Raw genomic sequence first — 25,169 nt, 5'->3', positions numbered from 1 at the left:
GTCCTGTATGTGGCTGTTATTTGTTTTACGGTAGCACCTAGAAGCCCCGATCAGGAGTGAAAAGCTTGGCGTGATGGTGCTGTACATACATGTAATTAAAGACAGACCCTGCCCCAGAACGCTGCCAGGGACAGGAGACAGCAGGTGCGGGGAAGACAAACACGCTGAGGCCTGGGAGGAGGTGGGAGAGACTCCCATAAACGGGGTGGGGGGTCCCTGAAATGAGACGGCCCAGCCTCTGCTGATTCCCAGAGTACTGCCGCCCTGCAGCCTCATGGCTGAAATGTCTTCGCTCGGCAGGGGAAATACTTTGAAATCCAGTTCAGCCGGGGCGGTGAGCCGGACGGAGGGAAGATCTCCAACTTCCTGCTGGAGAAATCCAGGGTGGTGAACCAGAATGAGAATGAGAGGAACTTCCACATCTACTACCAGGTACCCTGACAAACCCGGGGGATCTGGTGCTGGGGCTCACGGGGGGGTCAAGGGGGGGGGTGTGAACAGGAGTGTGAACACGGCGGAGTGTGACTGTGTGTATCAGCATGGGTGTGCATGACTGACTAAGAATGTGTGTGTGTGTGTGTGTGTGTGCGCGCGCAAAACGTCTGTTAGTCTATAAGGTGCCACAGGATTCTTTGCTGCTGTGTGTGTGTGGGCAAGTATGTGAACGTGCACATGCGTTCATGTGGCCGTCGTCATGAGTGTGCAAATGGACACGCCTGTGTATTGGCGTCCGTGCCGGGAAAGGAGCACGCGTGCCCCTATGCTTTTACGCTGGCGCGTCTGGCGCAGAATTGCGCCCTAGAGCGGCTGGTCGGCCTGGGTTTCTGGCTGAGCAGGAGACGGCACTCCAAGGGGGGGACAGACAGCCCCGGGCTGCAGAGCAGGGGAACCCCGAGGGGCCGGTTCGTTTCCAGGAGCTGACCCCAGCCCTGCATTCTTCCCCGTTCCCGGCAGCTCATTGAAGGGGCCTCCCAGGAGCAGCAGCAGAACCTGGGGATCATGACCCCCGATTATTACTACTACCTGAACCAGTCCGAAACCTACAAGGTGGACGGCACCGATGACCGCAGCGACTTCCACGAGACCATGGTGAGTGGCCCGTGTGCGGGGGGTGCTCACAGTGGGGCATGTTAGAACGTGGCTCTGACCCGAGCTGTACGGTTTGGGCTGATCTGACCTGGCCCAGCTTGTGGATGAAAACGGGACTGAGCTCCAAGAAGGCAACTCTGTGTGCCCCATCTTCTGCCGCTCCTGAGGCCCTCCGGCCCCTTAGCCCAGAGGGACTGGCTGGGGCTGAAAGAAAGGGCTGGACAGCCAGGTGGGAACCGTGGCAACCTGCCTGCAGCCACATGCCGGATGACGGCTCCTCAACAGGACAGGCTAGGGGGGCTGGCCCCCCAGCCCGGGACTGGGCGTGTGCTGAGAGCCCGCAGACAGGTTGGGCGCCCCGCGCGCCCTCTCAGAGACGGGTGGGGATCTGGCCAGCTACCCAGTCTCTGAACCAGTGGTGCCGCCAGCTCGTGTTATTTTCCCAGCATTCCCATAGCAACCGAAAGCCGCAGGGGTGGGCAAACTTTTTGGCCCGAGGGCCACATCTGGGTATGGAAATTGTATGGCAGGCCAGGAATGCTCACGAAATTGGGGGGGTCGGAGTGTGCGAGGGGGTGAGGGCTCTGGCTGGGGGTGTGGGCTCTGGGGTGGGGCCAGAAATGAGGAGTTCAGGGTGTGGGAGGGGGCTCCAGGCTGGGGCTGAGGGGTGGGGTGTCAGAAGGGGTGCAGGTTCTGGCTGGGGGTGCGGGCTCTGGGGTGGGGTTGGGGATGAGGGGTTCGGGGTGCAGGAGGGTGCTCCGGGCTGGGACCAAGGGGTTTGGAGGGCAGGAGGGGGATCAGGGCTGGGGCAGGGGGTTGGGCTGCAGGAGGGGGTCAGAGGTACAGGTTCTGAGCAACGCTTACCTCAAGCAGCTCCCAGAAGCAGTGGCATGTCCCTTCTCCAGCTCCTAGGTGGAGGCACAGCCAGACAGCTCTGTGCACTGCCCCATCCGAAGGTGCTGCCCCTGCAGCTCCTATTGGCCACAGTTCCTGACCAATGGGAACTGCAGGGGCCACGCTTGGAATGGGGACAGTGTGCAGAGTCCTCTGGCTGCCCCTACACATAGGAGCCAGAGTGGGGACATGCCTCTGCTTCCAGGAGCCATGTGGAGCCACAGCACATGTGGAGTAGGGCAAGCCCCCAACGCCGCTCCCCGGCGAGAGCTCGAGGGCCAGATTAAAACGTCTGAAGGGCCAGATGCGGCCCCCGGGCCATAGTTTGCCCACCCTTGCCTTAGGGGCAAAGCTGCCAAGGGCCTCCAAGGTCGACACAGCCACATATGTGTACAAATACAAGATCAGAAGGGCCCTCCTGGGTCACTGGTCCAGTCCTCTGCTGTCGTGGGCCACCCCATCCCATTCATAAATGTGTCAAGCTCCATCTTAACACCAGCTAGGTTTTCTGTGTGAGGCAGATACCCTGGATCCCAGGCTGTTTTCTACACGTGCTTGGTCCTGTCTGCTCTGCGTGTGCAGGAATGAGCCCCTGGCGCTTTTTGGAAGAGGAGCGTCCTCTGCCAATGTTAACCAACCAGTACTGCGCAGGGTGCTACCTGCCACCTCGTTGCTGTCTTCCCACCCCAGAGGTGGCTGCTTTTCAGTAGTGCTGCCTGTTTGGTGGTAGATTGATACAGCAGGGTTGTTCGTGTCCGGGGTTCACTATGTCCTGGAAGCGGATGTGGCTTTCTTCTAAATATTCCATTTCAGAAATGGTCACGGGGGATTTCTTTTTGCTGGTGCTTTTATTTTCCAAATCTTCCCAAAAGAAGTTTACAGCCGTAATACCAGGGACGCAGGCTGATGGGATGCTTTCTCTGCCCCCTAGAACGCCATGCAGGTGATAGGCATCGCCCGCGAGGACCAGCAGCTGGTGTTACAGATCGTGGCGGGAATCCTGCACCTGGGCAACATTAACTTCCGAGAACAGGGCAACTATGCCCAGGTGGAGAACCCTGACCGTGAGTACCATCGCCTGAATCCATCCCCCCTGGGAAAGGGCCAGCAGAGAAGACTAGGAGACAGCTGAATGGGCAGATTTCCACCCAGTGTCAGGGCAGATAAGCAGCTTACGATATCCAGGCTGGATGTAAAACTGGCCTGTTTAGTTAATGAGATCAAGCGGAGGTGCTTTTAACAATGCTTTGGAATGATTTGCAAATGCCTTACGCGACAGGTCTCAAAGCACAATACAGACATGGCTGAGCATCACTGTCCCCATTTTAGAGATGGGGCAATTGAGGCACAGAGAGAGGAAGTGAATTGGCTAGTGGTGACTCAGCAAGACATTGGTAGAGCCAGGAATAGGACCCAGGAGTCCTGGCACACAGAACCCCTGCTCTAACCACTAGACCACAGCCACCCCTTGTCCATGGGGGCATGGCTGAGCTGGGGAACAACAGCCCCTGTTCACTAACGGCAGAGGGAGGGAGTTGTATGGGCTGGTGGGGTGTCTAGAGACACCCTGACTTTCACTCCCTGTGTGCAGTGCTGGCCTTCCCCGCCTTCCTGCTGGGGATTGATAAGGACAGGCTCAATGACAAGATCACGAGCAGGAAGATGGACAGCAAGTGGGGCGGCCGGTCGGAGTCGATCAATGTGACCCTGAACGTGGAGCAGGCGTCCTACACCCGCGATGCCCTGGCCAAGGGGCTCTACTTGCGGGTTTTTGACTTCCTCGTGGAGGTGAGGGTCGTGCCCCAAGCTGCCCGGGTTAACCAGAGCCTGTGGGTCCCTGGCTCTGTGTTAAATCTCTTCTGTGGCTGTTCCCGAGTCCTGGCTAGGAACCTGGGGGAGATCAGCCCCAGGATGGGACGCCCCTTGGAGATTGAGTCCCATCTACCCTGGGGTGGTTACAGGCTTCCCATCTCACCAGCCGTGGGTCCAGCAGCTGCTGCCTGAAGAGACCCATGGCCGGGGTTCCCCAAAGTCTCCCACCCGCAAACTGCCCCAGCACTTGAGGGGAAGGCAGAGGATGTGATGGTCCTTCCTCTCCCGCTTCAACCTGTCTCTGAAGCAGCAGCTGCTCCTCCTCATCATCAAGAAGCAGCTGCTGGCCCCTCCCCTACTGAAGTCGTCAGACCCATGTCTGAGTATGGGGCAGGGCTTCACTCAGACACGAAGGAGAGAGAGAGAGAGAGAGAGAGATACAGGGGGTGTATGGGGATGGATAGATAGATAGATAGCTAGCTAGATAGATAGATAGATAGAGGGGGTGTCTGGGGATGGATGGATGGGGATAGAGGGGGTGGATGGGGATAGATAGATAGATAGATAGATGGATAGGTAGATAGATGTGTATGGGGGTGGATAGATAGATTAGATAGAGGGGGTGTATGGGGATGGGGGTGGATAGATAGATAGATCCACCCTCCAACACACTTGGGATTAGCAGCTGTGAATGGTGTGTTGAACTGTGACGAAGGGGATGGGTCTGACTTAGATTTGACATTCTCCACTGGGGCCGATGTCCCTGGGGTCGAAGCAGCCGTTGTGACTGGCTCCCGTTTTCGGTGCGATGTGAGTAAGGGGCAGGGTTTGGCTTTCGCCAGGGTCCCTCTCCCTTCCCCCAGGGCCAGGGCCAGGGTCAGCCCAGAAGGACACAGTGCAATGTGTCGGAGAAGTAGCCCTCCTGGTGCTGAAGCTTCTCCCTGTGCCTCTCCCCGTTCTCTCTCTCTCTCCCGCTCACTCACGTTCTCTCCGTTTCTTCCCCTGCAGTCCATTAACAGGGCCATGCGGAAGCCCAATGAGGAGTACAGTATCGGGGTGCTGGATATCTACGGCTTTGAAATATTCCAGGTACTTGTTACACTTGAACGCAGGTGCCGGCTCCCCCCACCCGTAGGGCGCGGTCACGCCGGGCAGAACAGCTGAGAGGGAAAGGGGGGTTCCCCTAGACTGCCAAGATGCAGAACCCAAAGGTACCTCCCTTCCAGAGTCACTCTTTCCCCACTAAGCCTTTTCCCTCTCCCTCCACCTGCCACCCCCCTCCCCCGGCTCCATCTTGGCACCCCTCAAAATGCTGGTCTCCTCCTCGGGGGTCCGCTGTTTTGGGGACTGTTGGCCTGTGAGTCTGCCCCACAGCTGTATAACACCCAGTTCTGCACGGACCAGCCTGCCAGCTGCCCCTCCTGGTGCCCATCCTCCCCACTGACTGGCCCTGGAGCCAGTGGCCATCCCCTAGATCCCCATGCCACTGTCTCCCCTTGCAGGCCAGCTGGGGAGCTAATTACCTGGCCTTGCAGTACCACAGGGACCCACCAGCCTGGGGAGGGAGAGCCCCGTCTCACGGGGAGCCCCCTGCAGAATGCCCCATAAGGCCCAACAGGAGCGACCCGGGAGCAGCAGGGTGTGAGTGGGGGGAGCTGACCTCCCAGCTGGGATCTCACTGTTTCTCTCTCCTTTATAACGCTGTAGAAAAACGGCTTTGAACAATTCTGCATTAACTTTGTGAATGAGAAGCTGCAGCAGATCTTTATAGAGCTGACCCTTAAAGCGGAGCAGGTACGGTGCACACCGGGGCGGGGCGAAGCGCTGTGGGGCAGGGGAGAGCGGAGACGGGCCTGTTAAGGCTGGAGGTTCTGAAATCAGGCGATTTTATGCAAACGAGCTAGTGCTCTGTTTGCATAATCGTGCGTGTGCATTACCTCATTTGCATATGGCCTTTTCTTTCCCCCCTGGCAGAGTCTAGGGAAACGGAGGGGAGGGGGCTGCTAGGTGCTTGGCACTTTTGCAAAGCAGGTGCTTCAGTACGGATGGAGGCACTTCACCTGAGGCTCCCACTCCTGAAAATCTTGGCCCAAAGGTCCTGAATGCGTCTGCAGCAAGCCCAAGGCCCAGAGACAGTTTTGCGCCTGTGCATAAAAGGGAGGCAGGCGTTTTGCTCCCCAGGAAGGAAACTGCCCCCCCCCCCATCAGCCTGTGTCCCAGCTGTGGGTTCCAAAGCGCCGTCCTTGCCTTGCACAGCTGGATCTCGCTTGTCTGTTCTAGGAAGAGTATGTGCAGGAGGGGATCAAGTGGACCCCGATCCAGTATTTCAATAACAAAGTGGTGTGTGACCTGATAGAGAACAAGCTGGTAAGAGGGGGGAGTTCTGCTGTCCTTCCCGGCGGGGGGCAGTGCGGGCTGGGGGGTCCGTCCCTGAGGAAGGTGCATGACCCACTGGGCGCTGAAAGGGACTGAAACCCCTGGGCAGGGTTCAGCTGCAGAACGGCAGCACTACGCAGGGAAAGAGCCAGCCCTGGGGAGTGACTTTGTTCCCCCCTGCTCTGCATAAGGGGTTAATTGGTTTGACCTAAGTGGAGAGTAACCCCGTATCAGCACGTGGCTGGGCTGGATGGGCCAAAGCCTGGCACTGGGATTGGCCCACAGGCCCAGCATTCAGGGACAATCCCTGACGCTGCCATACCTGCATTCCCTGCCCCGCTCCTGGCAGTCGCCCAGGTTTGCAGGTCAGTGATGCCGCGAACACAGGGCCCCTCATCCACGTTCCTGCCCTTTCTCCCAGAATCCTCCTGGGATCATGAGTGTCCTCGATGACGTCTGTGCCACCATGCATGCGACGGGGGAAGGGGCGGACCAGACCCTCTTGCAGAAGCTCCAGGCAGCGGTGGGAACTCACGAGCACTTTAACAGCTGGAACTCGGGCTTTGTAATCCACCACTATGCAGGCAAGGTATATTGCATGGGCGCCGGGCCTAGCGCCATGGCACACGGGCACCCACGCGAGCACCCGGCATGGATCCCTGTCCGCTCACGCTGCACATAATCCTATGGGAGTACACACACATCACATGGACACAGCCGCACACCCCAGGGATCCCTGGGTGTATGCACGGAATGGGTAGGAAGGGTGGTCTAGCGGGGAAGCTCCTAGGGGCTGACTTGTGTTTGTACAGCACCTAGCGCAGTGGGGTCCCGGTCCACGGGTGGGCTCCGAGGTGCTACGATAATACAACTAATAATACATAGGGCACTGAGCTAGGGCTAAGGACACCTGGGTTCAGTTGTGCCTCTGCCACAGGCCCCATGGGTGAATCCCTGAATCTACCCTGTACCTTTGTTCTCCATCTGTAAAATGGGGATAGCACCCCTAGGTCACAGGGGTCACGCGTGATGCAGGTATGATGGTGCTGAGGGCCAGGTAAGTGCCCAGAGAGAGAGAGAATGATGCACACAGGTTGCGTGGATAATGTACAACTATCCCATTGATTCCCGTGTATATGTGTGGATAGGCACCATATGGACACATGCAGTTATTACTGCTCCTAATTCATAGGCTGCATTTAGTCAGGCACCTCAGCAGACATCTGGCATCAGAGGCATTTGTACCAGATCGTCCTGTCAGGGAGCGCTCCCCACAAACAGCCCACAAACAAGCCGCAGACCCAGAATGACCCGAGGGAAACACGGGAGGGATAACTCGGAACAAATACAAGACATACGCGACCTGCTCATGGGCCGTTTGACGGCAAATGTGTATTTCTTCCAAAGCGCCGGTCGCTGCGGCTCACGCAACCAGTTGATCTGGTCTGTAGAGAACCGTCCCCGGGCTGATTTCTGACTTTTCCTTCCAGGTCTCCTATGACGTGAATGGCTTTTGCGAACGGAACCGGGACGTGCTTTTCACCGACCTGATTGAGCTCATGCAGAGCAGCGAATTGTGAGTGCCGCACTGGACATATAGCCGGGCCCATCACAGGTGTCTTCTCAAAGTTCCTGCCCTGAGTTCTGTCCAAGTGCAGCCTCCGAAAATGCCTGAGTGTAGAGTGACCAGACGTCCCGATATTTAGGTGTTTGTCCCGCGTCCCGACCGATCTTTGTCCCGATATTTCACTCCGCTGGCAGCACTCGTCTTTTTGCTCCACCGTCGGACCCCCACACCCATGTGTCCCGATATTTTCTTCCTCTCATCTGGTCACCGTACCTGAGTGCAAACTGCTGAGATGAGCCGGAGAAACAAGCCCGACTCCACTCGGCGAGCCCTGTCCCGACAGGGAGGACAGGACAGGGCTGTGACACCTCCCTACCCGCAGGGTGGAGCCCGGCCTTCCCAGTGGCTTTCTCTCCCCTCTGTCTCCCACGCAGCCCTTCCCCAGAGCTTAATTGAGCTTAACCCTTTCCTGGCCTCGGACAAAGTGGTGCCCGAGCCCCCTGGGTTGTACACCGGCCTGTTGCACAGCAGCTCTCAGGGGTCAGGGAAGCACGTCCCCTTTATGTGCAGCATCGTACCAGTCTATTAAGGGAGCGGGGTCGGGGCAGCTCATCTTCCTGGGGTGCATCAGGTATTAGCTAGTGGACACTGGACTGGATGGACCAGTGTTTGGTCTGGTAGCACAGCTCCTATCTTCCTGCTGCTGGTCAGCCCCTCTGGGAAAATTCGGGGTAAAATTCAGCCCTGGTGTAATTCAGCCCTGGTAAAATTGAGCCCAGGTGCGGCTCCCACGAACTTCAACAGCATCTGCACCTGCCTGAGCCAGAGCTGAAATGAGTTCCTGGAGCTGGCCAGACCCAGCGGCGGGGAGCTCAGTGGGTCCGCGGCGGTTTCCCGCTGGTGACTGTTTTCTGCCTTTCAGTGCTTTCATCCGGATGCTTTTCCCAGAAAAACTAGATGCCGACAAGAAGGGCCGACCGACCACGGCCAGTTCCAAGATCAAGGTACGGGAGGAGGTTACGGGAGAGCGTCTCCCTTCCCTCGGGGAGCCGGTGAGACTGTTAACACTGTCGACGTCGGTCTTTCCAACAGAAACAGGCCAATGACCTGGTGAACACCCTCATGAAGTGCACGCCACACTACATCCGCTGCATCAAACCCAACGAGACCAAGAGACCCAAGGACTGGGAGGAAAGCAGGTGAGAGGGGCCTTCGCTGTTCATTGCTTGCATTACAAGTAGCGCCTAGCGGGCCCATTGCGCTTGGAGCTGCACGTACACATCGTGAGAGAGAGTCCCTGCCCCAAAGAGCTGATGGTCTAAACAGAGGATGGGAGGGGAGTCACCTTCCCCAAGATCTCAGAGGAGCTCAACAGGAATGGCAGCTGGGTCTCCTGCCTCACACACCAGTGCCTCTACCCACTGGGCCAGACTGCTCCTCACTGCGAGCGTGTGAGCAAGAAGCCAAAGATTCATTACAAGGCAGCGCCAGGGGACTGCCCGCAGATCCAGGCCATGGTTCAAGGCAGAAAAAACATTTATCTGCAAACAAGGTCCTGACCACTTTGATGGGGGGTCGGGCATTTCATCTCTTCAGGCGCTTTGGACAATCCCGCTATCCTCCTCTTTAGGGGCCTAATTACCGTTATAATCCTGGCCCCTAGGAGCCGAAATGTAATTGAAAATGAGTCACTTCTGAAAATGGGCCTTGCACTCCTAAGTCCCTGAAGCCCTTTTGAAAATGTCACATGAGGTTTTTTTTCCATCTCTCGTTTCTGTGATTCCAGACAGGGTTAGTTAATAATAATCATGAATCATTAATGAATACTTAGCTTTTAGACAGCGCTCGTCATCAGCAGATCTCAAAGCTGTTACAAAGGGGGAAACTGAGGCACACCGCTGCGACGTGACTTGCCCGCAGTCACCCAGCAGGCCAGGTTAAGTGTAACGCTCGTGCAAATACTCACATATACTCCTCCACACATGCACACGCTCCCTCTCTCACACTCTCGTGTACATGCTCACCCACCTCACACATACGTTGCCAGCAAGATTCAGCAATATCCAGGTGGCGCCCGCCCCAGTCCGAGAGTCCGTCCGTTGGGCACGTCAGTCACCTGTGCTGAGCGTCTCTCTTCCTCCCGTTGCTTTGCAGGGTGAAGCACCAAGTGGAATATCTGGGGCTGAAAGAGAACATCCGCGTACGCAGGGCGGGATTTGCCTATCGACGGGTCTTTCACAAGTTTCTACAAAGGTAAGGCCGCCTCTGTGAGTGCTGGAGGGACCCCCGAGCGGTGCACTCTGCCATTGCGCCGGGAATCAGTGCAGCTAGATCCTCACCTGGCCTGGGAGCTCCAGAGAGGACCTCTTGTTTCTGAAGGCATCTGAGCCGCAGTCACCGAAAGCCCGTCAGCTAACGTGCCCCTTTCCCGGCAGGTACGCCATCCTGACGGCCGAGACGTGGCCGTGCTGGCGCGGGGATGAGCGCCAGGGCGTGCAGCACCTGCTGCGGTCGGTTAACATGGACGCCGACCAGTATCAGATGGGCCGAAGCAAGGTCTTTGTCAAGAACCCAGAATCAGTAAGTGGCCCATCTCCCCTAAGACCGGAGCTGCCTGCTGCAATGTGGGTTCACCCACTGCCCCCCAGGATTATCAAGGATTCTAGGCAGGGCAATGGATGTGCTTAGCAGCCCCCATAAAATCACCCGGCTCCATCCAGCACAGATGCCGGAAGGGGTAGCAGGTCACCAGCCATCACCACGAAATTGGGGCAAAGTAGGGTGACCAGGTGTCCCGATTTTATAGGGACAGTCCCTATATTCAGGGCTTTTTTCTTATATAGGGACCTATTATCCTCCATCCCCTGTCCCAATTTTTCACACATGCTGTCTGGTCACCCTAGGCAAAGGGCCTCCCGCCTGGTGTCTGTGACTCTGTGTTGCTCTCTCCCAGGGCTGTCCTGCAGCTAATGGGCTGAACTTCAGCGGAGGGGATCTAGGGCAGGGGTAGGCAACCTATGGCACGCGTGCCGAAGGTGGCACGGGAGCTGATTTTCAGTGGCACTCACACTGCCCGGGTCCTGGCCACCGGTCCGGGGGGCTCTGCATTTTAACTTAATTTTAAATGAAGCTTCTTAAAAATTTTAAAAACCTTATTTACTTTACATACAACAATAGCTTAGTTATATATTATAGACATATAGAAAGAGACCTTCTAAAAACGTTCTAAAATGTGTTACTGGCTCGCGAAACCTTAAATTAGAGTGACTAAATGAAGACTCGGCACAGCACTTCTGAAAGGTTGCCGACCCCTGATCTAGCGAATGAAGCATTTCCAAGAGAGGCATGTTCGGCAGAGAGCTCCCAGGCTCGTTAATTTGCGGGTAAACACCCAACATTAGAGGGTGTAAAAAAACGTCAACCGAATCAGTGTCAAATGTTTTCACCAATTTCCCCAGCCTTCGGCTCACGGGCGCTCGGCTGATGGGTAGAAGGGAGGAGGCTTCGGGGAGGCTGCCCTTCTGGTTTCCAACCCCTGTGGGGAATGAAGAAAACAGGGCGCAGCCCCCCTAAAGTCAGCTTGGTGTCCTCTCTCATCCCGTGCAAGCTAGAGGGAGCTATAGCTGATACAGAGAGAGGTTTCGATGAGATGGAAACCTGTCCGTCTGTCTACTCAAACCATTTCTGCAGCCCCTAAGGAGAGCAGAGGTTGGCTCTGTCTTGCGACCCCACCGCTGCATAGGTCTGGCTGGGTCTCACGTTCCCTGCGCGTTTGTGTTTTGCTGCCACCAGCTCTTTCTGCTGGAGGAGATGCGGGAGCGGAAGTTTGATGGCTTTGCCCGAGTTATCCAGAAGGCCTGGCGGAAGCACATCGCCATCCGGAAGTACGAACAGATGCGAGAGGAGGGTAAGAGAGCCGAGAGCTGCGCCAGCAGACCCAGGGCGGGAGATTCTGTGGAGACACGGAGCGGGGAGCTGATACAACCTGGGGTAAAGTGCATGTACCCTGGCTGGGTATGTCACCTTCTCGCCCGCTGGATTGCACAGGGAGGAGCAGCTGGGGAGCCGTTCGAGGGGGGCGGGGAAGCAGGCAGGGCACAACGTTAGCCCTTGCCAACGTTTGACAATGGCCTTTTCAGAAATTTTAGTTTAAAAAGCAACATATCTAGCATTTGGGGGACTGGGACGCAGAACTCCTGGGCTCTATTCCTGGCTGTGGGTCTGGAATGAGAGAAGTGGGAAGCAGGACTCCTGGGTTCTATTCCCAGCTCTGGGAGAATGTGTGGCTCAGGGGTTAGAATAGCGGGGACTGGATGGTAGGACACCTGGGTTCTATTCTGCCTCTGAGAGGGAGAGAGGCAGGGCCGCCCAGAGGGGGGGAAGTGGGGCAATTTGCCCAGGGCCCCACAGGGGCCCCCACGAGAGTTATTTGGGGGCCCTGGAGCGGGGTCCTGCTCCGGGGTGAAAGGTCCCCCTGCCACCAAATTACCGCCGAAGCGGGGTCCCCCCGCCACCGAAGTGCCGGGTCTTCGGTGGTAATTTGGCGGCGGGGGGCTCCCGCCATGGGTCTTCAGGGCACTTTGGCAGCAGGTCCCAGAGCGGAAGGACCCCCCACCACTGAATTACCGCCAAAGTGGGGAGCCCCTGCCGCCGAAGACCCCAGACCCCTGAATCCTCTGGGCGGCCCTGGAGAGAGGCAGGGGATTTAGAGCAGTGGAATGTGGGAGGCAGGAATCCTTAGCTCTTTTACAAGCTTTCTGTGATTTCCTCTGTGTTTTCCAGCAAGCTACTTATTTCTTCCATGCCTCTGTCTCCCCTGAGGTGTCATGAAGCTTAGTTAATTAATAAACGTTTGTAACGTAATATGGAAGCGCAGGGTATTCCTACTTGTACTACTAATACCTCTGCAAATGTTTACTAATACTCTCAAATTGTGCATGCCAAAAGCGAAAGGAGATATACAAGCACCTAAAATAATGGTGCAAAGAAGGCCAGGCCTGCACTCCCATTCACCCCGTCCCACAACACAAGCATTAGAGGGCAGTGAGTGTCATTAAAAGTTACAAACTTCAAACAGCTAAAAGAAAACACTTTATGTGACGTATAATTAACCTGTGGAACTTGCTGCTGCAGGATGTTATTGAGACAAGCAGCTCAGTAAGATGGGACATTTATCTGACCAAGAATAGCATTTGCAGTTAGAATAGCTAGGACAAAAATCTCATGAGCCTTAAATGCTCAGGCTTCAGGGCGTACACTGGGGGTCAGGAAGATATGTCTACCCTCCTGGCATAGGGTTGCACAGAGAAGTACTCTGTGGAGTTTTAACGCCGTCCTCTGAAACCCTCCAACACGGGGACGACATACCTGCCTGGACGGGCCGCTGACCCGCTCTGCGACTGACTCTTGTTGCTGTGTGTCCCTGCCCAGCTTCCCACATCCTGTACAATTTCAAGGAGAGGAGGAAGAACAGCATCAACCGGAATTTTGTGGGCGATTATCTGGGCATGGAGGACAGGCCTGAGCTGCGTCAGTTCATGGGGAAGAGGGAGCGGATAGACTTCGCCGACTCGATCACCAAGTATGACCGGAGATTCAAGGTAAACGGACTCGTCCGGGGCGGGCAGGGATGGGGCGGGGAACGGGATTCCTCCTCCTCACCCAGGGGCGGGTGCCGAGAGATTCCTCTCGGAAAGAGAGAGGCAAATCCCAGGCTGCGCTGTAGGGACGGGAGATCTCCTTCTTTATAGTCCTCTCCAGGGCCCTGCTGTCCGTGGGCTCCCATACCCATTCCTCCGGCAGGGCTGCGGTCAGTCGGGTCCCAGATGTGTCCATTGCTCCCTGCCCGGGAGCTGGCAGCCGCCCGGTTTTTAAAGGCATCGCATGAAAATGGGATCTGCTTACCCCTGCCCCAACAGAAACAGAGAGAGATTTTGGAAGGGCCTGGGAGCGGGGTGGGAATTCTCCCCTTCTGAAGTCTGCAGACAGTGACTGGTTTAACCACCCCTGCCCCAGCGATGACCCCAAAGTACTGACCTCCCCTCCCCAGCTTTGCCCGCTGTTGCCCTGGGGTCACCGGTGCTGCTCCCTGTGAGACGTGGCGATTGACTCCCCGGGGTCGGTCCGGGCTCCTCCCGCTGGCGCTCGCCACCCCTCACACGGCTGCCCCATCTCTCCCCCCAGCCCATCAAGCGTGACTTCGTCCTGACCCCCAAGTACTTCTACCTGATTGGCCGCGAGAAGATCAAGAAGGGTCCCGAGAAAGGCCAGATCAAGGAGGTGCTGAAGAAGAAGGTGGAGATCCAGGCCATCTGCAGAGTCTCCCTCAGGTGACCTCTGGACCTCGCCCACCCCCCAGCCCTCTGCAAGGTCTTGGGACTTCAAATGTGGGTCTGGTTGCACCCCCAGGAGTCCTCAGCTTTACCCCCCACAACCAGGGAACCAACCCACTGCTATCGCCTCAGCCCTATAGGCACCCAGCTCAACCACTCCTACCAATGCCCCGGGCCCTCAGCACGGCGCGCATTGGTGGGCTGGCTCTCCTGCTGTCCCCCAGTCTCCCTTCCTCCTGGTGGAGGTGAAGACGTCACAGACCGGGGCGGGGGTGCCAGGAAGGGGTTGCATGGGGAGGCCCCAGGCGAAGCGTCACAGTCCGTGGACAGCTTTGCAAATCAGCAGCTCCCTGGCCCTTGTGATCTCCAGTGGGTCCAGGTGGCCTCCAGCCAGCCCTAGGGTTCCTCCCAGCTGGGCCCTGACGCCCTCTTCTCTGGTTCTTGGTCTGGCCAGCACGAGGCAGGACGACTTCTTCATCCTCCACGAGGAGGAAGCCGACAGCTTCCTGGAGTCCATCTTTAAGACAGAGCTCATCAGCCTGCTGTGCAAACGCTACGAGGAGCTGACCCAGCGCAAGCTGCAGCTCAGCTTCGCTGACACGTGAGCGGCGGTGGGGCTCCTGGGGCTGGGAAGGTGGGGGCAGCTGGGGCCCATCTGCCGCTCGGCTCCACCTACTGGAGAGCCCTGTGTTCCCAGAGCTGAGAGGGGAGTGGGGGCTACTGGTTAGAGTGGGGGGGGTGATTGGGAGGCAGGACTCCTGGGTTCAATCCCCAGCCCTGAGAGGGGAGTGGGGGCTAGTGGTTAAAGTGGGGGTGGGATTGAGAGGCAGGACTCCTGGGTTCTATCCTCAGCCCTGAGAGGGGAGTGGGGTCTAGTGGTTAAAGTGGGGGTGGGATTGAGAGGCAGGACTCCTGGGTTCTATTACCAGCTCTGAGAAGGGGGTGGGGGCTAGTGGTTAGAGTGGGCGGGTGATTGAGAGGCAGGACTCCTGGGTTCAATCCCCAGCCCTGAGAGGGGATTGGGGGCTAGTGATTAGAGTGGGGGGCCGTGATTGGGAGGCAGGATTCCTGGGTTCTATCCCCAGCCCTGAGAGGGGAGTGGGGTCTAGTGGCTAGAGTGGGGGGGCTGATTGGGAGGCAGGACTCCTGGGTTCTATTATCAGCCCTAAGAGGGGAGTGGGGTCTAGTGGCTAGAGTGGGAGTGGGATTGGGAGGCAGGACTCCTGGGTTCAATCCCCAGCCCTGAGAGGGGAGTGGGGTCTAGTGGTTAAAGTGGGGGTAGGATTGAGAGGCAGGACTCCTGGGTTCTATTACCAGTTCTGAGAAGGGAGTGGGGGCTAGTGGTTAGAGTGGGCGGGTGATTGAGAGGCAGGACTCCTGGGTTCAATCCCCAGCCCTGAGAGGGGATTGGGGGCTAGTGATTAGAGTGGAGGGGGCGTGATTGGGAGGCAGGATTCCTGGGTTCTATCCCCAGCCCTGAGAGGGGATTGGGGGCTAGTGGTTAGAGTGGGGGAGTGATTGGGAGGCAGGACTCCTGGGTTCAATCCCCAGCCCTGAGAGGGGCGTGGGGTTGTAGAATGGCTGGTGGGGGAAGTCATTAGTTTCGTCTGGGGGCTCTGTTGAGAGTAGCGGGTAGTTAGGAGAAGCCTGTGGCCCTGATTTGTCAAGTTCAGTGGCACTAGGGCTTTTAAAACAAAGACCCCCCCACAGGTGGGGGGGGGCCCTGGTTGGACCCTGAGGCCTGACAGCCTTTCTCCCCACTTGCTCAGACTACAGTTCCGGGTGAAGAAGGCAGGGTGGGGTGGAGGCGGCACGCGCAGCGTGACGTTCCTGAGGGGCCAGGGCGACGTGGCCGTCTTCAAAGCAGGAGGCAAGACCCTGACGGTCAGCATCGGGGACGGGCTCCCCAAGAACTCCAGTGAGTGTCGGCGGCGGGTCCTTTGGCCTCGGGGGGCGGGGAAGGGGGGCTGTTCTGTCGAGGTTCACCCGGAGGACGGTGGCGCTTCTGCGCCCTGGTCTTTGTTCTACCGAGCGCATGTACGGAGCCAGGCCTGTAGCGCCCGGGATAAACACCGACCGCAAAATAAAGAGGCCATTCCGGCTGGGTGATGGCACCCCCCGCGAAGAGCAGCGCAGGCCCACGCGGAAACCCGCTGCGAGCTGGGTTAGCAGGGGCTCCGCTCAGCGCCTGGTGTCCTGCACTCTCCAGTCGTGGGGTCAGGAAGCATGTCGCACAGTTTGGGCTTCAGGACTCTGTCCCGCGTGGTTAGAGTGGTGGGGAGGCAGGACGCCTGGGTTCTATCCCCAGCTCTGGGAGGGGAGTGATGTCTAGTGGTTAGAGTGGGGGGGGACAGGGAGGCAGGACACCTGGGTTCTATCCCCAGCTCTGGGAGGGGAGTGATGTCTAGTGGTTAGAGTGGTGGGGGGACATGGAGGCAGGACACCTGGGTTCTATCCCCAGCTCTGGGAGGGGAGTGATGTCTAGTGGTTAGAGTGGGGGGGGACAGGGAGGCAGGACACCTGGGTTCTATCCCCAGCTCTGGGAGGGGAGTGATGTCTAGTGGTTAGAGTGGTGGGGGGACATGGAGGCAGGACACCTGGGTTCTATCCCCAGCTCTGGGAGGGGAGTGATGTCTAGTGGTTAGAGTGGTGGGGGGACATGGAGGCAGGACACCTGGGTTCTATCCCCAGCTCTGGGAGGGGAGTGATGTCTAGTGGTTAGAGTGGGGGGGGCTTGGGAAGCAGGACGCCTGGGTTCTATCCCCAGCTCTGGGAGGGGAGTGGGGTTGTAAAATGGCTGGGGGAGGTGTCATTAGTTTAGTCTGGGGGCTGAGTGGAGCGGATTTTCCCCTCTGCTGACTGGGAAAGGGGGACATGCCGCCGCGGGGCAGCAGTGCAGCTTGCTCGGCGAGTTAGGAGGTGGAGGAATGGCAGGTTTTACTGGCCCACCACGCTTTGCAATGAGCCAAATATGGACTGACGACGCCCTAATGAGCTTGGGCCCAGCCCCCATCCACCCTGCTCTCTTTTGTCCCAACAGAGCCCACTAAGAAAGGGATCCAGCAGAGCAGAGGCCACCGCAAGCAACCGGCGCCCTCCAGAAGTGCCCCACAAGCCCCAAGAGGTGAGGCGGCCAGAGCCAAAGGGGGGCCCTGCCTCAGGGGCCATGTGAGAGCCAGGCCGCACTGAGCCGAAGGCGCCCCCAGGACCCCCAAGGAGACGGGGGGGCCTGTAGCCCAGCTGGACGTTACCGTCCAGGGCTGTGAAGCCGTGTCCGTTCCAGCCAGGACATCAGGGCTTGTGGCTCTACGCAGGGTCCCCTGCACCCTGGGAACATGACCCCTCGGGGCTACCAGCCACCTGGGGGCGCTCAGGGGCCATCCCCCAGCAAACCTGCAGTGGGGGGTGGGGGCAGGAATGAATGGCCCCGGGGACTGAGAGGGGGATGGAGAAGTTTTGCTTCTTGGCACCCAAAGTTGCCGCCGTCTGACGGCTCTTCAGTGGCACGTGTGAAATGAGTTGCTAGTTCTCAGACCCTGTTGAGCAGGTGTCCCTGTCGCGAAAAAACAACTGTCTCAGCTGGTTCTGGCTGGCAGGCCTGGGGCCAGCCTCCGCGGAGGGGCCAGGCTGCGGCTACGGACGCTGAGCTCCCATCTCCGCCCTCCGGAGCCCAGGTCAGAGGCGGCAGTTTGCCTGGAACTGTCCCTCTTCGGTGGAGAACCAGAGGGCTGCCTCCAGCGCGGTGGATTGGGTCCAGATTAGGCAAAGGCACCTCAGCAGAGCCCCCCACCCCATTTCGGAAGTGCGCAGAGTGTCCACGGAGGGGTTAGTCCACGTCAGAGAATAGAATCAGAGAAGATTAGGGTTGGAAGAGACCTCAGGAGGTATCTAGTCCTGGCTTTACCTTTTCAGCCCCTGGATTGGGAACCAGGACAACCGGAATCTAGTCCTGGCCTGGCCACTGACTCAGATTCCCTGCCTGGGAAATGGGCTACGGCTGAATGGGTGGGTGTGAAGTATTACAGGGTAACCGATCCCCGGCCGGTGGTTCTTTCAGGGACCTGCAGGAACGGCGCTGCCCAGTTTCCCCGTAATGACAACCGGCAGCGGGAGCAGATGTACTCCACGACCCAGAAACAGGTGCAGGGGCCTCCTGCCGCCATGCTGCCCAAGCAGGGCGTGAGCCGCCGGACCAAGGCCAGACCCCCCTCGGAGCAAAACTTGGAGTTCCTGAATGTGCCCGACCAAGGGGTGGCAGGGTAGGTGTTGCGAAAGCCGGGCCCCTCTGCGCCAGCCGGTTAGAGAGACTGCGTGCTGCCAGGGCCACTCCCAGGGTTCTCCCTCGCCTGGGAGCCGGGCCATTTGCTCTCCTTTTTCTAATCCTGCTGCATCCAGCCGGGACACAGCGCCGCCTGCCCGTTCATCGCGGTGGGGGAGATCAGCAGCACCGGGCTGTGTGACCTTGCAGAGAGGAGCCAAGAGGACAGAGAGTTTCTGTCACGTCCTTCTCCCCTGCAGCTCTGCCCCCCGGGCGGTGACCCTACCAGCGCCCATGGGAGACCTCGGGGGAAAGTCCAGACAGTGGCACTAGGGCCTAAGCAAAGAGCGCTGGAACCTGTGTGCCCCTCTGGAAAGCCTCGGGGTCAGGATCAGGTCTGGGGGCGCGGAGGGTCTGGGGAATCCACCCACAGGCACTTGTGACCCTCCTGCCCTTGGAAGGGAAAGGGAGCCTGCGCTCCGTGCTGGGTCCCCATGGCCCTGTTCCCGCCGCGTTCTGCTGCTGCGCGGCCCCTGCGCGGCCCGCGCTGAGCGGGTGCCTTTCGTTCTCTGCCCCTCCAGCATGCAGAGGAAGAGAAGCGTCAACCAGCGGCCCCCTCCGGCGGGACGGCCCAAGCCCCAGCCCAAGGTCACCGGCCCGCGCTGCCAAGCGCTGTATCAGTACATCGGGCAGGACGTGGATGAGCTCAGCTTCAACATCGGTGACGTCATCGACATCCTGCTGGAAGGTATGTACGAGAGACCTGCTGCGCCCCCCCCCCTCCCCAGACCTGAGCAGGGGCTGGCAGTGCAGCCCAGTGGGCGGAGGGATGTAAGGAAAGGAGAGGAGTCTATGGACGCAGCAACCCCACCTTGCTGTAGCCTCCTTCCGCCTCTGCAAGCTGGGCTGCCGGGGGATCAGAAGGTGTCTCTGGGGCTGATTGGCCTCGTCCTCGTTTCTTTAGAGGTCCCTCCTGCCCTGGGTCTGGGCTACACACAAGCCATCAGCAGGGATGTCCAAAGAGCGCGGGATCCTGCTCGGTGCTGTTTGCTCAACGCAGGTGGTCTTGGCATGAGGGACGTGGCTCTGTCGGCTAGCTGGGACACCCTCTTCCCTGTCCCATGTGGCCTTTTCTCAGGGCGATGGGACATGACATGCTTTTTGGCTGCCCGCTTAGCGGCTTTGCATGGTTCTCGGACTCTCTGGGAGCCTTTTCCATGGCTTAGTTGCTTTAGAACCTCTCCATAGGCCCCTTAGGAACATTTCATCTTGATTGTCCTCCGCCATCGGGGCTTCAGTGCCAGCCACTTGTGCTCTCATGAGCAACACATTATTTGTTGTACCGTCCGGCTGGTTTCTCTTCAGTATATCTGTGTATGCCTGGCGGGTTAATGCAGCACCGGCACTTCGCCTTTCGCTGCACAGAGGAGACATCCACCACATGGCGTGGGTTGGATCCTTATGTCAGGGACATTCCAAATGCTTCCTCTCCTCCCGCCAAAGCATTGGCCTGAGGATTAGCTGCTTCGCCTCACAATCACGTGAGAGGCTGCTGTCTAGGTAAAGGAACCTGGACACGGCACCCAACAAAATATCGTTAAACTGGGTTACGGTGGAGGATATGGGTCACCTACAGATGGATGCCTCAGGCGGACAAAAAGACTAAAGAACCAAAATGAAGACTCAAGACCAAAGAACTTAGCAGAAGCATGGAACCTGTTTGCAGAGGCTGAAAAATTTAATGGAGCCATTGGGTGCAGCCATCAGGGAGTATTTCCGTCTCAGGGTCCCCGCTGCCCTTCGTACCAGCCGTATTGAATACCTATTCACTTGTTCAGGAGTGGGACCCTCGGAGGACAAGCAGAGCAACCCTGGCTTCCTGCCTCTGACCAAGGAAAATGCACCTGCTGAATTGTCATGTACAATCATCTTTCCTGTGTTGTGGTCGTGGAATTAACACACAATGTCGGGGAAGTGTGAACTACCAAGGACAATCTGACTTCCCCAGGGAGTCTGCTCATAGCCTCAGAGGCCTTTCTTTGCTCCCTGCGAGCCACTGGGAGGGGTTGATGATCAGGGCCGGCTCCAGAGCCCAGCGGGACAAGCACCCGCCTGGGGCGGCCCTTTCCCGGGGGGGCGGCAGGCTGGGCCGGCGGACCTGCCGCAGTCATGTCTGCGGGAGGTCCACCGGAGCCCCGGGAGCAGCGGACCTGCCGCAGGCACGACTGCGGACGGTTCGCTGGTCCCGCGGCTCGGCTGGACCTCCCACAGGCATGACTGCGGCAGCTCAAGCGGAGCCGCCGGACCAGCGAACCGCCCGCAGCTGCGGGAGGTCCAGCCGAGCCGCGCGACCAGCGGACCCTCCGCAGTCATGCCCGCGGGATGTCCGCTGCTCCCGGGGCTCCGGGGCGCCTCCCGCACATAACTGCTTGGGGCGGCCAAAAAGGTAGAGCCGCCCCTGCTGGGAGGGGTTGATGATGATGTGCGCAGTTGTATTTCTGTAGCTGGCTGGAAAGCGATCTGTTTGGAGAACATTTCACTCATCGATTTCTAAGGCCAGAAGGTATTGATACGATCCTCTCTTCTGACCTCCTGCATAACCCAGGCCAGAGCACTTCAATACAAGCCATAGGATTTTGTCATATGGTTTTGCCGGGGTGGTAATCTTGGCACTTCAGGTTAAATTGGACAAATAGTTTCTAACCCCTTCCTAAAAAGGGATGAGTAACAATCCTTAAAAAGGCTGCTCTCAGCCAGGCAGCAACTGAGCTATGCTCTGGGTTTGGGCTGCACCTATGTAGGCTTGCCACGGCGAACCTTGGGTACGTGTACAACTCTGCCGTAAAGCCCACCAACCAAACACATACCTGTACCCAGCTCTCCGTCTCTCGCACACCCCGTCCAAGTAAGCCTGAGGTTGCAGGGCACAAATACCGCGCCAGTGGCATTGCTCATATCCTGCACTGAATACTAATGATCCCGTTGCTTTTTTCCAGATCCCTCCGGATGGTGGAAAGGTCGGCTTCATGGCAAAGAAGGGCTCTTCCCTGGGAATTACGTGAAGAAGATCTGAGTGAGCCTCGGTCCGCAGGCTGCCCAGACGGGTGGAGCAGAGATAGACGTGAATGAATTCATCCAACCTCATCTTCTGATAAAAAGAAACCAGGCCCTGCCCGGTGAGCACCGGCTCCCCTTGCCAACTGGGAGGGACAGCTGCAGGCCAGATGTGGAGCAGATGGACAGCTCTTCAACAGCCAAGCATGATGCAGAAACTATGGCACAAGCGTTGTTTGGAGTCCCAGACCCAGGCGTTGTCAATTACGCTTGTATTTAAAGTTGGGCGGGTGGGGGCGGAGTTAACGCCAGATGGCTGCTGGGCGGCTGCATGTTGTGCCATTCTGCTGAAGCTGCCACTTTACCGAGTGCTTCGACTCCCTTTCCGGTTTCCTTTCCCTCGCTGCGTGACTCTGCTGCTCTGCTGTTGTCCGTGACCTGGAGCAACGTCGCGTTGTCCGCCGAAGTCACCTGCACTGATTTCTGTCGCGAGTTAAGATTGTAAGCTCTTTGGAGCAGGGACCAGCTCTTTGTTACACATTTGTACAGCTCCTAGCACAGCGGGACAGGAAGACTACAAGTAGTAAGTAAGAATAATGTTGTCCTCACTTATAGCAGTGGTGACTTTGACCGTGTGACTCGGCACATAGCACTCATACGTTGTTGCTATTGCACACTGAATCCTGACCCTGGAGCTGTGGGGAAAGCAGAGATGGGGGAGCCGAAATCCCCAGGAATTTCAGCCACGGTTAATCCCAGCCATGGTTAACGACTGATTTCCGCAGGGCCCTCCCCGCAGTGATATAGGAACTCTTGCCTCCAAGATGGTGGTTCCCACCTTAGTACAAACCCTGGGACCAACACCATGGGGATGCTCTTCTGAGACTGCACAGTTACCTCGAAGAAGACGATTCTGTATCTAGATTTTGCTGGAGGGTGTGGAGCAAGGAATCCAGCCGTTCCCGCATGATAGCTCAGGTACAGTCTCCTTTCGATACGTCTGAGCGGCGCGGCGTTATGCTGAACTGCTCGGCCAAACCATGCGGGCCCCACAGGGGATCTGGATGCGTATTCAGCAGGGAATTCTAACAACGCTACCTCCAGAACAACACGGGTCTAGGCGAGAAAGTGACACCCTGGGGAACCCGGGGCCACAGAACCGTGTGCGCGTATTGCTGTTATCTGACTACCTGGGGAAAAAGTCACGGGGAGTATTTCACTGAAGCGCTGAGAGCCAGTTTTTCTTTGGGGAGGGGAGTTTATTTTCAGGCAAGTCAGGTCATACAGCCCTGGTTGCCTGGGATGCTCCAAAATCACTGGCTCGACAGATGTAGGGATTTGTCATGACTAATAAAGAGCTTGGACTGCCCCAAATTAGCAGATCAATAAAGGGAGAATTTTGCTTTCTTTTGTATGCTGGGTTGACTGTGAATGGATGTTCATCCTATATCGTCAGAGGATTTTGATTTGTCTTCATGAGTCTCACCCCTAGTAAAGTAGGAGACACAGACTGAAGCTGGGAAAATAATTGTTCCGAATTTGCATTGTTCTTCCCGTGCAAATGTCGCCTCCAGGATCTGGGAAATGGGCTTTGTTATTTTGTCTGGGGGTTGGTCCTGCTTTGAGCAGGGGGTTGGACTAAAATGACCTCCTGAGGTCCCTTCCAACCCTGAGATTCTATGATTTTTCTCCGAATGCTTTGAAAGCTTCTCAGCACAGACCCCTCCGCGCTTCGGCTGGAAATCGTTTCACATTCCGTTGATGAGTCGTTTTTGTGGAGAAACAAGGTGGCAAAACGATCCTTGTGAGTTGGCTAAAACTTTTGCCTCGTTCCTGTTTTTCTGACCTGACATCCGTGAAAACTGGGAGCGGGAGTCTCTGCGGGGGTCGGGAGGAGCTGGGCCCACACAGGCAGTGTGAGAGGTTCTGCTGCAGGTCGCGCCGATTAAGTTGTTCCATTCTAACGAAATAACTGAATCGCCCACTATTCATCGGGCCGGAGAAGGAGCAGGAATCGCTCTAGCCCAGCGCTAAGGGGCCTCACCTGAGAGGTAGCAGATCCCGTCTCCTCATCAGGCAGAGAGGAGACTTGAATTGGGGGGGGGACGGAGGGGTGTCCCAGGTGAGTGCCCTAACCACTGAGCTAAAGGATGGAAGGGCGGGCAAGCTGCCTTTGCCTCCTGGTTGCTGTTTTGTGTGGTGTTAGGCAGCCTCCGAGCATGTCTGCTGCATATAAGTTAGGGGGCGTACGTGCCGACTTTCTAATGTGCCAGGGGGTGCTCCCCAGGCCCCGCCCCCACTCCACCCCTTCCCCAAGGCCCCGCCCTTGCCCCCTCCTCTGAGCACACCCCGCTCCTCCCCCCCGTTGATCAGCGGGGCGGGTGGGAGGCGCTGGGGGGAGAGGGAGGCCTGATGGGAGGCTGATGCTCAGCACCCACCTTTTTTCCCCCCCGTGGGTGCTCCAGGGCTGGAGCACCCACAGAATCAGCGCCTAAGGGAAGGAGCACCTGTCGTACCCAGTTTGGCATCTCCCATGGGCTCGCTTCGGCGGCTCCCGGCTCAGCATGCTGGCTCGCATTCGCAGGTACCCGTCTATCACACGGGGCCCTGAGGCGCCCAGCTCAGGCTTTGCGGAGCCCAGGGGTGCTCCGGTGAGTTTCTAGTTAGATGTTTGCAGGCTCAGCGTCACAACGCCCAAGTCTCTTTGTGGAGCAGGGCCTCACTGGCTGGGCTACTCCGTGTGCCTTAAAGCCCGGGTTCTTTCTCGGCTCTGACAAATTGTGCTCTCTCCTCTTCTCGGGGTCTTATGCTGTTTGCAACAAGGTGGAAATCTAATAATTAGCTCACCTTCTCCATAGATCTCAAAGCCCTTTCAAAGGAGGTTAGTAGTGTAAGCTCCCTTGTACCGCTGGGGAAACTGAGGCACGGAGAGAGGCAGTGACTTATCCAAGGTTCCCCAGCAGACCTGTGGCGGACCCAGGAATAGACGCCAGGTCTCCTGAGTCCCAGCACAGCACTCTGTCCACCAGCATTGACCAGGAGGAACCGTTCCTTTTTTTGCAAGGCCTCTCGATGTTTGCTGACGTCTGAGAGCTGGGCATGAATGCAGGAAGGCCTGACCAGAGGGGAGCGTGAATCTGGAGGAACCCCAACATAGCGATCTCTCCCTGACCCCCACCCCACCCCCTGCATGCTCCCAGCCCTTCTCCCAGGACTTGCCTGCTCCACCTACTCACACACACCCCATGGTATCCCCTGCAGCCCTTTAGCCCGGAGGCCTCCCATACTGCTGTGACCACCTGGGCTAGTAGGAAGAGGAGCTGGGATGTTTGGGGGAGACTGAGACGGGTAATTTCAAAGAGGGGGAGCTGTGCTGGGGGCAGGGATCAACCCCTCCAGGCCTTAGTCCTGGCGCCTCATCTTTCCCTGGTACCAGCTGATGCCTCTGTGCCCGGGAGAGGGGGCAGCTGTGTGTGTGTGCTCCAAGCCACCGGGCCCATGTGTCCCACACACACACACCCCGGCCCCACTTCGTATGAGCGTTGGGTCTGTCTTCACTGCAGCGTTAGCCCAGCCTCACGGCCAGGTGTGGCCCCAACCCCGTCCCGTCCACACACAAAACCCTCTCTCCTGAGTGCTTGGGGGAAGGGGGCTTATACCCAGGCTCCCTGGCCCTGGGTTAGAGCCCAGGTGCTGCTTTCACTGGCTGGGACCCCTCCCACTTTGCAGGGAGGACACGAGTTAAATCACTCAAGTACGGACAGTCCTCCGATGCCATCCCACAATT

The 25,169-nt window shown here is 57.7% G+C and overlaps 1 protein-coding gene across 2 annotated transcripts in view; it reads left to right on the top strand.

Moving 5' to 3' along the window:
* The window catches only part of MYO1F (myosin IF), a 50,140-nt gene extending 27,372 nt beyond the window's left edge, over positions 1-22,768 (top strand). For both annotated transcript variants that reach the window (XM_044999104.1, XM_044999105.1), the window contains 22 exons: positions 301-432; positions 955-1,089; positions 2,915-3,047; positions 3,575-3,771; positions 4,804-4,884; positions 5,503-5,589; positions 6,076-6,162; positions 6,593-6,760; positions 7,662-7,747; positions 8,661-8,742; positions 8,831-8,937; positions 9,893-9,991; positions 10,174-10,318; positions 11,531-11,645; positions 13,169-13,338; positions 13,922-14,067; positions 14,525-14,671; positions 15,840-15,988; positions 17,111-17,194; positions 18,128-18,329; positions 18,910-19,076; positions 21,325-22,768. In XM_044999104.1, coding sequence (XP_044855039.1) covers positions 301-432; positions 955-1,089; positions 2,915-3,047; positions 3,575-3,771; positions 4,804-4,884; positions 5,503-5,589; positions 6,076-6,162; positions 6,593-6,760; positions 7,662-7,747; positions 8,661-8,742; positions 8,831-8,937; positions 9,893-9,991; positions 10,174-10,318; positions 11,531-11,645; positions 13,169-13,338; positions 13,922-14,067; positions 14,525-14,671; positions 15,840-15,988; positions 17,111-17,194; positions 18,128-18,329; positions 18,910-19,076; positions 21,325-21,401 — 2,796 coding nt within the window. In that variant the 3' untranslated portion in view covers positions 21,402-22,768. The remainder of the gene's footprint in view (positions 1-300; positions 433-954; positions 1,090-2,914; positions 3,048-3,574; positions 3,772-4,803; positions 4,885-5,502; positions 5,590-6,075; positions 6,163-6,592; positions 6,761-7,661; positions 7,748-8,660; positions 8,743-8,830; positions 8,938-9,892; positions 9,992-10,173; positions 10,319-11,530; positions 11,646-13,168; positions 13,339-13,921; positions 14,068-14,524; positions 14,672-15,839; positions 15,989-17,110; positions 17,195-18,127; positions 18,330-18,909; positions 19,077-21,324) is intronic.
* The last annotated feature ends 2,401 nt before the right edge of the window (positions 22,769-25,169 follow it).

This window comes from Mauremys mutica, chromosome 24 (assembly GCF_020497125.1).
Source record: "Mauremys mutica isolate MM-2020 ecotype Southern chromosome 24, ASM2049712v1, whole genome shotgun sequence".
NCBI lineage: Eukaryota > Metazoa > Chordata > Testudines > Geoemydidae > Mauremys > Mauremys mutica.
This window is presented reverse-complemented; position numbering and strand designations above follow the sequence as displayed.